Source organism: Prionailurus bengalensis, chromosome C1, assembly GCF_016509475.1.
Source record: "Prionailurus bengalensis isolate Pbe53 chromosome C1, Fcat_Pben_1.1_paternal_pri, whole genome shotgun sequence".
Lineage (NCBI taxonomy): Eukaryota > Metazoa > Chordata > Mammalia > Carnivora > Felidae > Prionailurus > Prionailurus bengalensis.
In genome coordinates this window covers 58,199,147-58,216,155 of record NC_057345.1, presented here as the reverse complement: position 1 = coordinate 58,216,155, position 17,009 = coordinate 58,199,147, and the positions used below count along the sequence as shown (strand labels likewise).

Sequence of the window (17,009 nt, the reverse complement as noted above, 5' to 3'; positions counted from 1 at the left end):
CCCTTGAATATGAGGGATGCAGATCACTTTGTATAACTCACAGAAGTTAATTCTAATGTAATTCGAAGGTAGTAAGTTCTCTTTCAGGGACAAACTTTAGTTTGAATGTATACTCATGGGAACTGGCAAGAGACATCTATGGAACTCCTGCCATCCTTGTATGTTAGATCGATTAGCGGGTGTGTCCTCTTGTCTGGGGCAGACATGGACTCAGGGATTTATTTTTCCATAGTTTACTGTTTCCATGTGGGCTTGCTCTTGATCTCTGTGTTTGGCTATAGTGCAGCAGGCTGCAGCATATAATGTGTTTGACTCAAGAAACTGGATTTTAATACCAGCTTAGTTTCTAAATGGTTGTGTGACCACAGGCAAGACGTTAACTTCTCTGAATCTTACTTTTCTAGTTAATAAAACAGAAAGTGCTCTACCTCTATCAGATCATTATTAATTGGATTAAATAAGTTAATACATGAAAGGGTTTTGAGATGTTTGAAGCATCATGTTGATGTTTTTCTTTCCTATTTCTGCTTTGATATCTGTATGTTCCACATATATATAAATATACTTTGCCTTGTATTATACATTTGCAAAAAAGAAAAACCAAGTTAATGTTAGTTCCTCTTAAAAATATTCAGCAAATTATGGACAATGTATGTATCAAATTAGTGACAATAATGTAATTACCCAGCAGTAAATTGTTGAGTTATACAATATCTAAAGTATTGGCTCTTAGCCTTGGCCACACAACAGAATTCATTCGGGGAGTTTCAAAAGTTCCCATTAACCAGGTCACATCTAGACTAATGAAATTAGTTTCTTTGGGAAGGAGGCCAAGGTGTCAGTTTTAAAGCTCCTGAACAGATTCTAATGTACAGCTGAGGTTGAGAACAACCAATATACAGTATTGTACGGTACAGGGGATGGTAAGGCTAGGATCCTCACTAGGATTGGGAAACAAAGGGAAGAGCTGAGACTCTTCCACTGCTTAATGTAATTCTGACTCAAATCCTCTGTTATGTTTGTCAATAGTCAAGATGGCTTATGCATTGAAATCTCTAAGTAAAATCCCCTGAAAATGAACTTCAAGTAATATGCACATGGTTTTGTGTTGTAAATAATTTGTTAAAAAGAACATCCATTATGAAATCAGATTTATAGTCTATAGAAATTAATAGACTTGACTCTGGGTAGCACTTTATGGTTTAAAATTTACTTCCATATATTTTATTTAAATTAATCCTAGAGTTGAAAACAGACTTGATTTTCAACACCTCTGAAAAATAAATATGTAAATATAAGTGCATTAAATTAGAACTGTTGGACATTTTGCCCTGTTTTGTTGTGGCAGGTGGTTTGAAAGTTGAGATGTTTCATCATTGAGGAGGAACGTCAAAGTTTACTAAGTGCTTTTCTATGGTTAAACAAGGTTAAGAATTCTGGCCAGGTAAAAAATGACATTCATTTTAATTCATTCAATGTCCTCAGTGGTGGCATTTATTATATATGCTTATTGCTATATGGAGTTTATTCTAATAAGATTAGAAATGCATTAGTTCTTTAGGTCACATTAAGGGATGCAGAGCTATGTTTTTGTTAATAATAAAACTTTCCATTTATTCAGTACTTTTTGATTTTCAAAGCATTGGAAGTGCTCATGTGAGTTCAAGTCAACACTCCATCTGCATAAGGCAGTTCTGTAAGTCTGAATTGTAGCTGAAGCAGATTTAATTAATATTATTTGACAGAAGAGGACACTGAGGCCACAGCGGGCAAGTGTCTGAGGTCATGTGGTTAATTGAATTGGAACACAGAACTTCGGTTTTGAGTCAGACAAACCTAGGGTAAAATTCCAACTTGACCAATTATACCTTTGACAAGTTACTTATTTTCTCCGTGCCTTGGTTTCTTCATTTACAACAAAGAAGAAAAGGTTATTGTGATGATTAGATAAAACATTATGTGTAAGCAGGACCCGCTATATACTTAGTGGTGCAAAATGAAAATGTGAGTCTCCTTGTTCAATGATTATTAATAATGACACAATGGCAAAAGCAGAGCATTAAACCAAGTGTGAGGTACTTCTAAGTGCAAGACTTTGTGTAACTGCACTGGTCACACACCCCTGAAGCCCTGCCTGTGTTTAAGATACATAATATAGGGGCACCTGGGTGGCTCCATCGGCTAAGCATCTGACTTTGGCTCAGGTCATGATCTTACGGTTTGTGAGGTCGAGCCCCGCGTCAGCTGTCTGCTGTCAGTGCAGAGCCTGCTTTGAATCTTCTGTCTTCCTCTCTCTCTCTGCCCTTCCCCTGTTCATTCTTTCTCTCAAAAATAAACATTAAAAAATATACATAGTATATACGACATATATACTATACAGTAGTCCCTCCTTATCTGCAATTTTGCTTTTCATGGTTTCATTTATCCGTAGTGAACTGTGGTCTGGAATCAGATGATCCTCCTTCTGACTAATCCTCAGCAGGTTGATAATAGCCTAACACTATGTCACAATGTCTACATAATTCACCTCACTTCATCTCATCATGTGGGCCTTGTATCATCTCACATCATCACGAGAAGAGTGAGTACAATATAAGGTATTTTGAGAGAGACAGAGGCCACATTAACATAGCTTTTATTACAGTTTATTGTTATAATTATTCTATTTTATTATTAGTCATTATTGTTAATCTCTTACCTGCTTAATTTATAAATTAAACTTTATCATAGATTTGTATGTATGGGAAAAACAGCATATACAGGGCTCGATATTATCCATGGTTTCAGGCATTCACTGTAGGAATATATCCCATATGAATAAGGGGGGGGGGCTACTGTATATAGTATATTTAGCATAGCAGACACTCAATGTATGGTAACTGTTGTCACTTCTTTTCCTATTTTCATTCAGATTTCTTTTCCTTAAATTAAAAAATTTGTATTCATTTTAATTGGATTTTTTTCAACTATAGCATTGCAATAAGTGATTATTTAAAAAAATTTTTTAAATTTTTTAGAGAGAGAGCAGGAGCAGGGAGAGGGGCAGAGGGGGAGAGAGAAAAAGAGAGAGAGAGAGAGCGAGAGCGAGAGAGAGAATCTTAAGCAAGCTTCATGCTCAGTGTGGAGTCCAAGGCGGAGCCTCTCCCATGACCCTGGGATCATGACCTGATCCAATATCAAGAGTTGAATGCTCAACAATTTGAGCCACTCAGGCGCCCCCACCCCTTTTTTATTTTTATTTTTTAAAATGATTAGTTTTTTTTAAATGTAAAATCTCCAAACTTTAATAGAAATTATGGTGCTTCATCATGCTGTGTAGTCTCTCTATACTATGTTTATAATGTCTCCTTGCACTTAAAAATTATGAATGATTTAGGTTTTTTCCATACTGTACAGATCTTCCTCGACTTACAAGGGGATTATATCCAAATACATCCATCATAAGTTGAAAATATTGTAAGTCATAAAATGCATTTAATACACCTAACCTACTGAACATCATAGCTTAGCCTAGCCTGCCTACTTTATATGTGCTCAGAACACTTACACTAGCCAACAGCTGGGCAAAACCATCTATTACAAAGCCTATTTTATAATAAAGTATTAAATATCTCATGAAATTTATTGAATACCCTACTAAAAAAGAGAACAGAGCAGTTGCACAGGTACAGGATGGTTATAAGTGCATCAGTGTTTACCCTCGTGATGCTGTGACTGACTGGGGACTGCAGCTCACTGCCACTGCCCAGCCTCAGGGGACAGTACTGTCCTGCATATTGCTGGTCCAGGAATAGATCACAGTTCAAAATTTAAAGTACAGTTTTTACTGAATGAGTATTGCTTTTGCACCATCATAAAGTTGAAAAATAGTTAAGTCAATCTATTGTAAGCTGGGAGATGTCTGTACTTGGCCAAACTAACATTGTTGTCATTACTTAAGAAAACTCTGTTTTTCTCTTTATGGCTTTTTAATTGCACCACTAGAAATGCGTTATTAAAATAGAGTGTCTTGATTTATATGACTGGAACCCACATTAGAAATTTTCAGTTACTTCCTTGATCTTTGCATTTCAATCACTACTCTATAGTTTTCATGTGAAACTATATAGCTTTAAAATATTTTAAATATTTTTCTCGCTTTTTTTCCCTTGTTAAATATGGGATAAAAGTCGTTAAAGCATGCCCACGCGCGCGAGCACACACACACACACACACACACACACACATTGGAGAGGTCTGAGTTTTCAAAGGAATTATAACCCAGAAAAGTAAAAAATACATGTAATATTTTCATTATGAGAGTGATATACATAACCTTTTTCAGCCTCTTTGTCTCTCTCTCTCTTTTTGGTTTTATTTTGCTTTGATTTTCTGTTTGTAGATTAGGGAGGTTGGGACTGGTATCACGAAGTGCCCTCCAATATTTTAATTCTTAAAATGTATTTCTACCTCTTCTATTTCCTATTTCTGTACTCTCAGTGCCAGGCTAACTATGTGTGTCTGTGTGTGTAGAATTGTATCATTTGACTCTTAACAAAAATCTTTGAACGTTGTTTGTGGGTGGTAATGTTCTCATTTTATAAGGAGGAAAACAACCTCAGAAAGAGTTAATGACTTGGCCAGGGTCACACAACTAATAAGCATTAACATGAGACTCAACTCCAAATTCTGAGACCCACCCCTAGTATTCGCTTTCCTGAATGCTATGGGGTTAGGTGAAGAGGTGGAGAAGTTAGGGGGAAAAAAAAGAGATGAAAGAAAACAGTGTAGTACTTGGTGGTGTGCTGGAAAATGTTTACAAGCTGGCTGAGGGTAAGGGATAGCCTGATTTGTAGTGTTCATTAATTTCCCTGGTGTAATTATGCCCATAGTTTCATCCTATGGTGTGATGTCACTGAAGGAGGAGTTGGGAAGTAACGACCCAGTATGAATCTAGCATACCACCGGTGGTAGGTAAAATGTTACAGTGAATTGTGAAAAAAAGTTTTGAGAAAATGTCAGATTTATAGCTCAGGGGAATGGGAGCATAGTTTGGGGACTAGTGCTCATTATTTAAAGACTCCTTAGGCTTCTCATGGTCAATCCAAAGTTTAATCTCAGCATTCCAAACCATTTCAGTCTGAAACCAATGCAGAAAAAATTGGGAAGCTGAGAGGAATTTGCTTAAGTCCCTTTCTTAACAAAGCCATTGAATGTTTCAGTTTTTACCTCTCAGTTTGAAAGGCACCTGGATCAAAACATTTGCAAGCAACTACAACTACCTTCTCTAAAAGAATCATGATGTTTTAAATTTAATTAGTATATAATTGTAGAATTTAGTAAACCTCTCATTGGTCAAACTATACAATTTATGTATTTTTGAGAAATAAGGTAAAAAAGTCTTTAAAATTACAGTGCTCACTAAACCTATTATTCAAAGTAGGTAAAAAAGGGCATTGATCTTAGTGAATTTTTAAATGCGCTGATTCTAGGTGAAAAAAGATCATGTAGCTGCTAATAGAAATAACTAAATCAGAGAACTGGGTTAGGTTATGATATTTGTGGGAGAGGAAATATGAATCATTTTTAGCCTTCTAGGTGCCTGTAAATAAGGCATAATTTAAAACTTTATCAATGTTTAAGAATCTCTGGAGAATTAAAAACACCATATCATAACCTGATTAAAGGCATCTTTCTGGTTTATTTACCTTATTACCTTAAATCCAACACTTGACCTAGATCAAGGCAGGATAGGAAGAAAATTGTCTTTTAAAAAAAGCCAATGATTCTGAGAATGATTAAGACATAATCTCAGCTTCAAGAAGGATTTTAAGAAATAGAGGCAATGTCTAGAGCAGCTGGGATCCAAATAATGAATGGCTATTAACAGTGTAAAAGAAAAAACTGGAGGACGAAGGTAATGTCTGAGATGTTCAGAAAATAAGGTAGGGTAATGTGTGAAGCTTAGAGTAGGCAGTAATAAAATGAAATCCTTATATACCATATTAAGGAGTTGGTGAAGTCAGTACAAGCTTTGCCAAGTTATCTGAAGAATGAAATAAGAGAAATTAATTTTATGGGAGTATTAAGATCTTAATGTCTTGCTTTCTAAGTGTAATATAATTTAATAGATAAGATCCTATTCAGTTTTCTGGTTCTAAGGAAGAAAAACAGATTCTGTAATGGAAAAGTAAATCCTAATTTTAGATACGTCAAAGGAGAAGCAATTTTTGTGCTACTTGGTATTTGTCAGTAGTTTTTGGAGCATTTCAGAAATGTTTCCGTTCAAACTGCTCTTTATCATTTTCTTCAGAGCAAAGCTTTATCTTTGTCTTATTCAGCAATCAGAAGATAGGACTTTCAAAAAAGGTTCCCACTGTCCCACAGTTTTACACTGTCAGTTTCACCAGAGGCCTTGGTAAATACACTTAATCCCCTGACTCTAATATTCAAAAGCCGTGCAATAGAGCTAAATTGGAGTTGAAATTGAGTAGATGGTGTAGGATAAACAAGAAAAACTTCCAGTTCATCAGATTTTCCTTATGTGAAAAGGACATTTTATCAACAATCAATTTTTATGTGTTGTAGTGTTTAACCACTGAAAATAATGAGAAAACCCCTACAAAGAATGCTCCACTCCATTCAACATGGTGACAGCATTAATTTGTCCCAGACTACATAAATGAGAGAAGGTAAACCATGGATTCATTGGACTGCCCTGAACATTCCCTGAAACTTCATCAATTATAAAAACTCTCCTCACCTGCTCTGGATATCCATCCATACTCCTTTGCCCTTTAGTTTGAATTAAGCACCGTCCAGGCTGAGGTCCCCGGGTGGCCTGTGAAGAGGGGATCTGAATAGGCAATGGTGACTGAAATTGCTGGATGGTCACTTTGTTTATATTTCCCTCATATGGCTGCTGCTCCCGGCTCCGATGCTGAAGGCTTTGGGACCCCATCAAAGTCTGGATGTGGCTTCCTGCCTGTGGAGAAGATAATTTGTCAGACGAAGATTCATGGTGTTGAAAGGATGTGATTAAAGTACAAAACATGTACAGAATACCTCTCTGGTAAAGTGGCATCATTTGGGCTCTCGGCCACTGCTGGAAAGGATAATGAAAAAACAGTAAGGGTCTGCCTACTGTGGTTTGTGAAAATGTTAATATTGGAGCAAGGTTGCAATAAATACATTCATAGTCATTTGATGTCTTGGCACAGATTATTTTGTCCCTGATTTTAAGGGAGCAAAATTCTCCCTGAAAAATTTCAAGAAGAAAAAGAAGTCACAACTTAAAAATAAAGTGGAGTTCTATCTGGCATTTTATTTTATTTTATTAAAAAATTTTTTTTTACATTTATTTATTTTTGAGAGACAGACAGAGCACAAGTGGGGGATAGGCAGAGAGAGAAGGAGACACAGAATCTGAAGCAGGCTCCAGGCTCTGAGCTGTCAGCACAGAGCCGGACGCGGGCTCGAACTCACTGCAAGATCATGACCTGAGCCGAAGTCAGACGTTCAACCGACTGAGACACCCAGGCGCCCCTCTGGCATTTTATTTTGAATAACAGCAGGGAGAGAGATGTAGTATAGGAAACATCAGGGGGAGAATGACAGAACCCAGTTCCTAATTCTGTAGCAAAAGAATTGAAGTGTATATATTCCTTTGTGCCACAGTGCATAGTGAGCTTGTTCAGGTGAGTTTAATCAGTATTTATTCATTTTCTGCATTATTAAATCAAGAGTATGGTTTTGGGAATCTTTAAGTCACATTGAAAATGAATGATATGATAAATTCTTGTGAGTATCTGTAACTCATGGAGGCACTAGATATGGAAAGGTCTTCAAAGTGAGCTCTGCATGCATATCATCCCATTGTGAGTTTTAGAGAGATTATTAGTACCTCATGTAAAGAAATCTACTTTTTTTTAATGTTTGTTTATTTTTCAGAGACAGAGTGCAAATGAGAGAGGGGCAGAGAGAGGGAGGGAGACACAGAATTGGAAGCAGGCTCCAGGCCCTGAGCTGTCAGCACAGAGCCCAACGTGGGGCTCAAACTCATGAGCATGACAGCATGACCTAAGCTGAAGTTGGACGCTTAACCAGCTGAGCCAACCAATTGTCCCAGTAATGATCATTTCTCACTTCTTAAGGGTGGCTGTTGGAGGGAGAAGACATGTTCACTTGGTCTCCAATCTTCAAATGATATGGTGCATACCACTGTTCTGTGCTCACTTTGATTTTCTCGCCTTTGTTCTAGCATTGGTTCCTTGAATCGTTCTTTCTGAAACTTTTTCCACCAACCAAGCAGTTCTGCTTGTGGGCTGGTAACCTAGCATACGCCTTTCAAAATTATGTATGGTTTAACATGGAGGTCTAACATGGAAAGTGAATGCTTATCATTAATAGTTTTAAACATATGTTTTACTGTTGTGCTTGGTACATCACCTATTACTATGGAAAACATCTGAGGGGTTACTTCCTGAACTAGTTTTTTTTTTTGATCTTTTAAGGGTAGATAATTTGGAATTCAAAAGTGAATTTTACCTTAGAATTCATTAGCTAGGAAAGGCTGTGAATTTTGCTATTAGTAACAAATTTGTAATTCATTAGCTAGGAAAGTCTGACTAATCAAGATTTTTGATTAAGAAATCAGATTGGAGGAATAAAGGAAACATTATTAAACATGTATTCAAGGAAGAGATTAATTTGAATTTTTAAAAATTCTTAAAAAAAGAGCAATGTGAGACATAGAAAATAGTGATCATGGAATATCATTTGGAGAAGATGGGAGGCATATTGCTTGGTTCCAAACAAAAGGTGATTTCAGTAAAAAAATTCTCAAAGTTATTACTTCACAATATGAATAGCAAAGTAAACAACCATTTGAATATATATTTAGACCCCAACTGGTTAGCTTATTATCATGTACAATTTTTTACATTCAGAAACACTAAACATATATCAGTCATGAAAAATTGGAAGAAAAGATGCAAAAAAAGTGTCAGGCAAAACGAGCACAATGTGAAAATAATTACCAATCCAACGTTATCCAACACAACTAACCAAGAATGGCAAAACTATAACATCATAAACACAACTAAGATAGCTTTATAAAGGGCAAAAATATATTTCTTTATTGCACCTATTCCCTTCTCAGAAATCTAAATGAAAGGAGATGTTGCAACTTTGAGATCTAGTCTAGATGACTGAACACCCTCCTGGTCAAATTTTTGTCTTTAGTTTAATTCTCTCCTACCTCTATAGAATTTCACATTCTCTTGTTCAGTAGGAGAGAAAAGCCATGATAAGCTGTATGACATTTTGAGCTGCTATACTCTGAATGAACTCACTGGCATGCTAAACTATGCTAAGTTACATAGCTAGACATTGATTTCCTGGAGTTAGAGGAGCTGATGATGTAGGCCAACTGAAGCTGTACAACTTGGCTATGGAACAATAAATTGATTTTACACTTATACCTGCTTGTCACCTCCACTGTCATAATTCATGGGTCTTCAGTCAGTGCTTGAGCCAGTGGAAAAGAGGAACACCATCAGTTTAAATGAAAGTGATCACATAGACAAGCAAAGAATTGTTAACACCCAGAAAAACTTAGAGGGATCTAGAGGGGCAGAGATGGCTGAATAGCATGGAAGTTTTTTTGCATCTCTCGTCCCTGAAATGTAACCATCCTGCACACCTAGAAAACTGATTTGAGGATTAACACAACAATCTGTACAACCTGAACCAGAGAACTCAGCAGGTATGCAGTGCAGAGAGGTGACCTGGCAGGGGAGAGGAGGAGCTGTGCAGGGCAGGGAGCTGTTTTTGCTTGTGGAGAGAGGACGGCGAGGGGGAGAGAATACAGAAAGCACCTCCAATGCCCAAAAGCAGCTAGAGAGAAAAGAAAGTGTACACAAAGGACTGAACAAAAAAGGGAGAAATTAGAAAGGAGAGGGTTTAAATTCCATCAAGATTCTATAAACAGGGGGAGTGCAGAGTCTGAAACCCCGCAGCTTGATACCTGGTTGTGCTCTGGTGGGAAGGGCGAATCCCCAGAAGCAGAGAGAAAGAGGTCTTCAGGGTCCTCAGGCCACATGGAGAGAGGCGGTTCCCCTGCTGAGAGGAAACTTGGTAGAGGCTGTGCGGCCTCTCCACAGGCAAAGGTCCCAAATGGTCCCCAGAGACAATCACATTCGCTGGTGCTGAAACAAGGATGTTAAGGGGGAAAGCCTGGCACCAGATGTGTGTTGTGATTTTCCATAATCACTGAAATGCTGCTGTTACATGATTGCATGATTTTTTTCTGGGGCAGGCTGGCACCCAGCTACAGTCTTTGGGCATCGGCTGCAGTGTGGTCTCCCAAACAGTCCTGAGGGTGGGCTGGCATCTGGCCATTGCTCTGTGAGACCCTCACCCAGAAGGTCTGAGTAGGTCAAAGCTGCAGTCCCTCAGAAGTGAGGGGTTGGGAAACACAGTCACATATGAGATAAAACTCAGGAGGGAGGTGCTGCCTGGCAACCTGATGGCTTGGTCACAGTGTAAAAGCGGGAAGTGGACAGAAGCCAGAGACAAAGGAGAGATGTACAATTGCTGGTTAGGGAGAGCACAGAATTCTGATACTAGAGATTGGGTAGCTGGGTGACACCAATTTCACCTCTCCCATGCATGTGCATACACACCTACGTGTGCCACAACAATCCACCCCACTAAGCTAAACAGCCCTATCTAGTGGAGAATGGAGCCCAGCCCAACTGGGCCAAACTCACTCTTCAGGAACAACACAAGTCTCTCCGCCTGCTTAGTTTATGGACTATAAAGAGTTTCATAGTTCAACTTCTAAGGGAAACCAATGTAATTTTAATTGTACTTCAGTCTGTTTGCTGGTCCATCTATTCATTTTTTTTTCTGTTTTTATTCTTGAATGCAAAAAGAGGAAAAAAATTATTGTTATTCTTCATTTCTATTAAAATATTTTTCTTTAATTTTTTCTACTCTATTTTTTACTTATTTGTAAAACTTTCAAATTCTTTTTTTTTCCTTCCATCATTTCATCTTATTGTATTCATTTTTTTAAATTTTCAAACATTTTCCTTTTTTATCCTTTTTTTCCTTATCTTTTCCTTCTTTCTCTACTCTATCAAGCTCCTTTCAACAACCAGACCAGAACACACCTAGGATCTAGCATCCTTTATTTGATTTTTTTTGTACTGTTTTTAAGTTTTTAATTTTAATGTTTTTTTACCTTATTAATTCCTTTCTTCCTTCAAAATGATGAAATGAAGGAATTCATCCCAAAATAAAGAAAATTACGAAATGACAGCCATGGACTTAATCAACACAGATACAAGCAAGATGTCTGAACTAGAATTTAGAATCATGATAATAAGAATACTAGCTGGGGGGCGCCTGGGTGGTGCAGTCGGTTAAGCGTCTGACTTCAGCCAGGTCACGATCTCACGGTCCAGGAGTTCGAGCCCTGCGTCGGGCTCTGGGCTGATGGCTCAGAGCCTGGAGCCTGTTTCCGATTCTGTGTCTCCCTCTCTCTCTGCCCCTCCCCCGTTCATGCTCTGTCTCTCTCTGTCCCAAAAATAAATAAATGTTGAAAAAAAAATAAAAAAAAAATAAAAAAAAAAAGAATACTAGCTGGGTTGAAAACAGATTAGAATCTCTTTATGTGAAGATAAAAGCTAGTCAGGATGAAATAAAAAATGTTATAACTGAGCTGCAATCTCAAATGGTGGCCACAGTGGCAAGGATGGATGAGACAGAGCAGTGAATCAGTGATTTAGAGAACAAACTTATGGAGAAAATTGAAGCAGAAAAAAAGAGGGAGACTAAGGCAAAAGAGCACAATTTAATAATTATAGAAATCAGTGACTCATTAAAAAGGAACAACATCAGAATCAGAGGGGTCCCAGAAGATGAAGAGAGAGAAAAAGGGATAGAAGGGTTATGTGAGCAAATCATAGCAGAAAACTTTCCTAACCTGGGGAAAGTCACAGACATCAAAATCCAGGAAGCACAGAGGACTCCCATCAGATTCAACAAAAACCAACCATCAACAAGGCATATCATAGTCAAATTCACAAAATACTCAGGCAAGGAAAGAATCATGAAAGCAGCAAGGGAAAAAAGGTCCTTACCAACAAGGGAAGACAGATCAGGTTTGCAGCAGACCTATCTACGGAAACTTGGCAGGCCAGAAAGGAATGGCAGGATACATTCAATGTGCTGTATCAGAAAAACATGCAGCCAAGAATTCTTTATCCAGCAAGGCTGTCATTCAAAATAGAAGGAGAGATAGAAAGGTTCCCAGACAAACAAAAATTAAAGGAGTTCATGATCACTAAACCAGCCCTGCAAGAAATTTTAAGAGGGACTCTCTGAGGGGAGAAAAGAGGGAAAAAAAAAACCGACCACAAGCAACAAAGACTAGAAAGGACCAGAGAACACCACCAGAAACTCCAACTCTACAGGCAACGTAATGGCAATAAATTCATATCTTTCAGTACTCATTCTAAACATCAATAGACTAAATGCTCCAATTAAAAAGACAGAGGGTAACAGAATGGGTAAGAAAACAAGATCCATCTGTATGCTGTTTACAAGGGACTCACTTTAGACCTAAAGACACCTTCAGATTGAAAGTAAGGGGATGGAGAACCATCTATCATGCTAACAGTCACCAAAACAAAGCCAGAGTAGCCATACTTACATCAGACAATGTATACTTTAAAATAAAGACAATAACAAGAGATGAAGAAGGACATTATATAATAATTGAGAGGTCTATCCACCAAGAAGATCTAACAGTTGTAAACATTTATGCTCCAAATGTGGAACACCCAAATATATAAATCAATGAATTATAAACATAAAGAAACTCATTGATAATAATACCATAATACTAGGGGATTTCAACACCCAGTTACAACAATGGACAGATCATCTAAACAGAAAATCAACAAGGAAATAATGGCTGTGAATGACACATTGGACCAGATGGACTTAATGGATATATTCAGAACATTTCATCCTACAGCAGTGGAATACACATTATTCTCCAGTGCACATGGAATGTTGTTCAGAATAGATCACATACTGGGACACAAATCAGCTCTCAACAAGAACAAAAAGATCGAGATCACACCATACATATTTTCAGACCACAATGCTTTGAAACTCAAAATCAACCACAAGAAAAAATGTGGAAAGATAACAAATACTTGGAGACTAAAGACCATCCTACTAAAGAATGAATGGGCTAATCAAGAAATTAAAGAGGAAATTAAAAAGTACATGGAAGCCAATGCAAATGATAACACCACAGCCCAAAACCTCTGGGGTGCAGCAAGGCAGTCATAGGAGGGAAGTATATAGCAATCCAGGCCTTCCTAAAGAAGGAAGAAAGGTCACAGATACACAACCTAACCTCACACCTTAAAGATCTGGAAAAAGAACAGCAAACAAAACCCCAAACCAGTAGAATACAGGAAATAATAAAGATTAGAGCAGAAATTAATGTTATAGAAACCAAAAAAACCAGTAGAGTGAATTAACGAAACTAGAAGCTGGTTCTTTGAAAGAATTAACAAAATTGATAAACGCCTAGCCAGTTTGATCAAAAAGAAAAAGGAAAGGACCCAAATAAGTAAAATCAAGAATGAAAGAGGAGAGATCACAACCCACACAGCAGAAATACAAACAATAGGAAGAGAATATTATGAGCAATTATATGCCAATAAAATGGGCAATCTGGAAGAAATGGGCAAATTCCTAGAAAAATATAAACTACCAAAACTAAAACAGGAAGAAATAGAAAATTTTAACAGACCCATAACCAGTAAAGAAATTGAATTAGTAATAAAAATTTCCCCAAAACAGGAGTCTGGGGTCAGATGGCTTTCCAGGGGAATTCTACCAAACATTTAGAGAAGAGGGACCTCCTATTCTTTTGAAGCTGTTCCAAAAAATTGAAATGGAAGGAAAACTTCCAAACTCTTTCTATGAAGCCAGCATTACCTTGATTCCAAAACCAGACAAAGACCCCACTAAAAAGGAGAACTGTAGACCAATTTCCCTGATGAACATGGATGCAAAAATCCTCAATAAGATACTAGCCAACCAGATCCAACCATACATTAAAAAAATTATTCACCATGACCAAGTGGGATTTACACCTGGGATGCTGGGTTGGTTCAATATCAACAAATCAATCAATGTGATACAGCACATCAATAAAAGAAAGGACAAGAACCACATGATCCTCTCAACAGACGCAGAGAAAACATTTGACAAAATACAGCATCCTTTCTTGATAAAAACCTTCAAGAAAGTAGGGATAGAAGGATCATGCCTCAAGATTGTAAAAGTCATATATGAAAAACCCACCGTTAATATCATCCTCAATGGGGAAAAACTGAGAGCTTTTCCCCTATGGTCAGGAAGGAGACAGGAATGTCCACTCTCGCCACTCTTATTCAACATAGTATTGGATGGCCTAACCTGAGCAATCAGACAACACAAAGAAATAAAAGGCATTCAAACTGGCCAGGAGGAGGCTTACTTTCACTCTTTGCAGATGACATGATACTCTTTATGGAAAACCCAAAATATTCCACCAAAAAACTGCTAGAACCGATCCATGAATTCAGCAAAGTCGCAGGATATAAAATCAATGCACAGAAATGGGTTGCATTCCTATACACCCAATAATGAAGCAAGAGAAAGCGAAATCAAGGAATCAATCCCATTTACAATTGCACCAAAAATCATAAAATACCTAGGAATAAATCTAACCAAAGAGGTGAAAAATCTATACACTGAAAACTACAGAAAGTTTATGAAAGAAATTGAAGAAGACACACACAAAAAAGGAAAAAAAAATCCATGCTCCTGGGTAGGAAGAACAAATATTGTTAAAATGTCAATACTACCCAAAGCAATCTATGTATTCAATGCAATACCTATCAAAATAACACCAGCATTCTTCACAGAGCTAGAACAAACAACTCTGAAATTTGTATGGAATGATAAAAGACCCCGAGTAGGCAAAGCAATCTTGAAAAAGAAAACCAAAGCTGGAGGCATCACAATCCCAGACTTGAAGCTGTATTACAACCTGTAATCATCAAGACAGTATGGTACTGGCACAAAAACAGACACTCAGATCAAAAGAACAGAATACAGAACCCAGAAATGGACCCGCAAACATATGGCCAACTAATCATTGACAAAGCAGGAATGAATATCCGATGGAATAAAGACAGTCTCTTCAGCAAATAGTGCTGGGAAAACTGGACAGTGACATGCAGAAAAATGAACCTGGACCACTTTCTTACACCATACACAAAAATAAACTCAAAATGGATGAAAGAGCTCAGGGTAAGACAAGAAGCCATCAAAATGCTTGAGGAGAAAGCAGACAGAAACCTCTTTGACCCTAGGGGTGCCTGGGTGGCTCAGTCAGTAAGCATCTGACTTCGGCTCAGGTCATGGTCTCGCGGTTTGTGAGTCTGAGCCCCGAGTCGGGCTCTGTGATGACAGCTCAGAGCCTGGAGTCTGCTTTCAGATTCTGTGTCTCCCCCTCTCTCTGCCCCTCCCATGCTCATGCTCTGTCTCTCTCTCTCTGTCTCTCAATAATAAATAAACATTAAAAAAAATAAAAAAAACCCTCTTTGACCTTGGACGCAGTAACTTATTACTCAACCTGTCTCTGGAAGCAAGGGAAACCAAAGCAAAATGAACTATTGGGACCTCATGAAAATAAAAAAGCTTCTGTGTACCAGAGGAAACAATCAGCATAACTAAAATGCAATCAACAGAATGGGGGAAGATATTTGCAAATGACATATCAAACAAAGCATTAGTATCCAAAGTCTATAAAGAACTTATCAAAGTCAACACCCAAAAAACAAATAATCCAGTGAAGAAATGGGCAAAAGACATGAATAGACACTTCTTCAAAGAAGACATCCAGATGGCCAATTGACACATGAAAAAATGCTCAACATCACTCATCATCAGAGAAATACAAATCAAAACCACATTGAGATATCACCTCACACCTGTCAGAATGGCTAACAATAACAACTCAGGCAACAACAGATGTTGGCGAGGATGCAGAGAAAGAGGATCTTTTTTGCATTGTTGGTGGGAATGCAAACTAGTGCCATGACTCTGGAAAACAGTATGGAGGTTCCTCAAAATATTAAAAATAGAACTATCCTGTGACCTAGGAATTGCACTACTAGGTATTTATCTAAGAGATACAGGTATGCTGTTTCAAAGGGGCACATGAACCCCAATGTTTATAGCAGCACTATCAACAATAGCAAAAGTATGGAAAGAGCCCATATGTCTGTCAATGGATATATGGATAAAGAAGAAGTGGTATGTATATGCAATGGAGTATTATTCAGCAATCAAAAAGAATGAAATCTTGCCATTTGCAACTATGTGGATGGAAGTGGAGGGTATTATGCTAAGCAAAATTAGCCAGTCAGAGAAAGACAAATGCCATATGACTTCACTCATAAGTGAATTTTAAGATATAGAACACATGAACTTAAGGGAAGGGAAGCAAAAATAATATAAAAACATGAACTGAGGGCTGATGGGGGGTGGGAGGACGGGGCTGGTGGGTGATGGGTAATGAGGAGGGCACCTTTTGGGATGAGCACTGGGTGTTGTATGGAAACCAATTTAACAATAAACTAAAAAATAAATTAATTAATTAAAAAAAGAAAAAAATAAAAATGGTATCTAAGAAAAAAATAATATAAAAACACAGAGAGGGACAAAACATAAGAGACTCTTGAATATAGAGAATGAACAGAGGGTTGCTGGAGGGGTTGTGGAAGGGAGGATGGGCTAAATGGGTAAGGGGCTTAAGGAATCTACTGCTGAAATCATTGTTGCCTCATGTGCTAATTAACTTGGATGTAAATTATAAAAAATAAGCAAATTATAGAAAAAAAAAGAAAAACTTAGAGTGGTCTAGAACATTACTTTAAACCCATGGA

General features: G+C 37.6%; 1 protein-coding gene across 3 annotated transcripts in view; it reads right to left on the bottom strand.

Annotated features, from left to right (window-relative positions):
- LRRC7 (leucine rich repeat containing 7) overlaps window positions 1-17,009 on the bottom strand; it is a 553,650-nt gene that overhangs the window by 38,576 nt on the left and 498,065 nt on the right. For all 3 annotated transcript variants that reach the window (XM_043575239.1, XM_043575241.1, XM_043575240.1), the window contains one exon: window positions 6,743-6,964. In XM_043575239.1, the coding sequence (XP_043431174.1) occupies window positions 6,743-6,964 (222 nt within the window). The remainder of the gene's footprint in view (window positions 1-6,742; window positions 6,965-17,009) is intronic.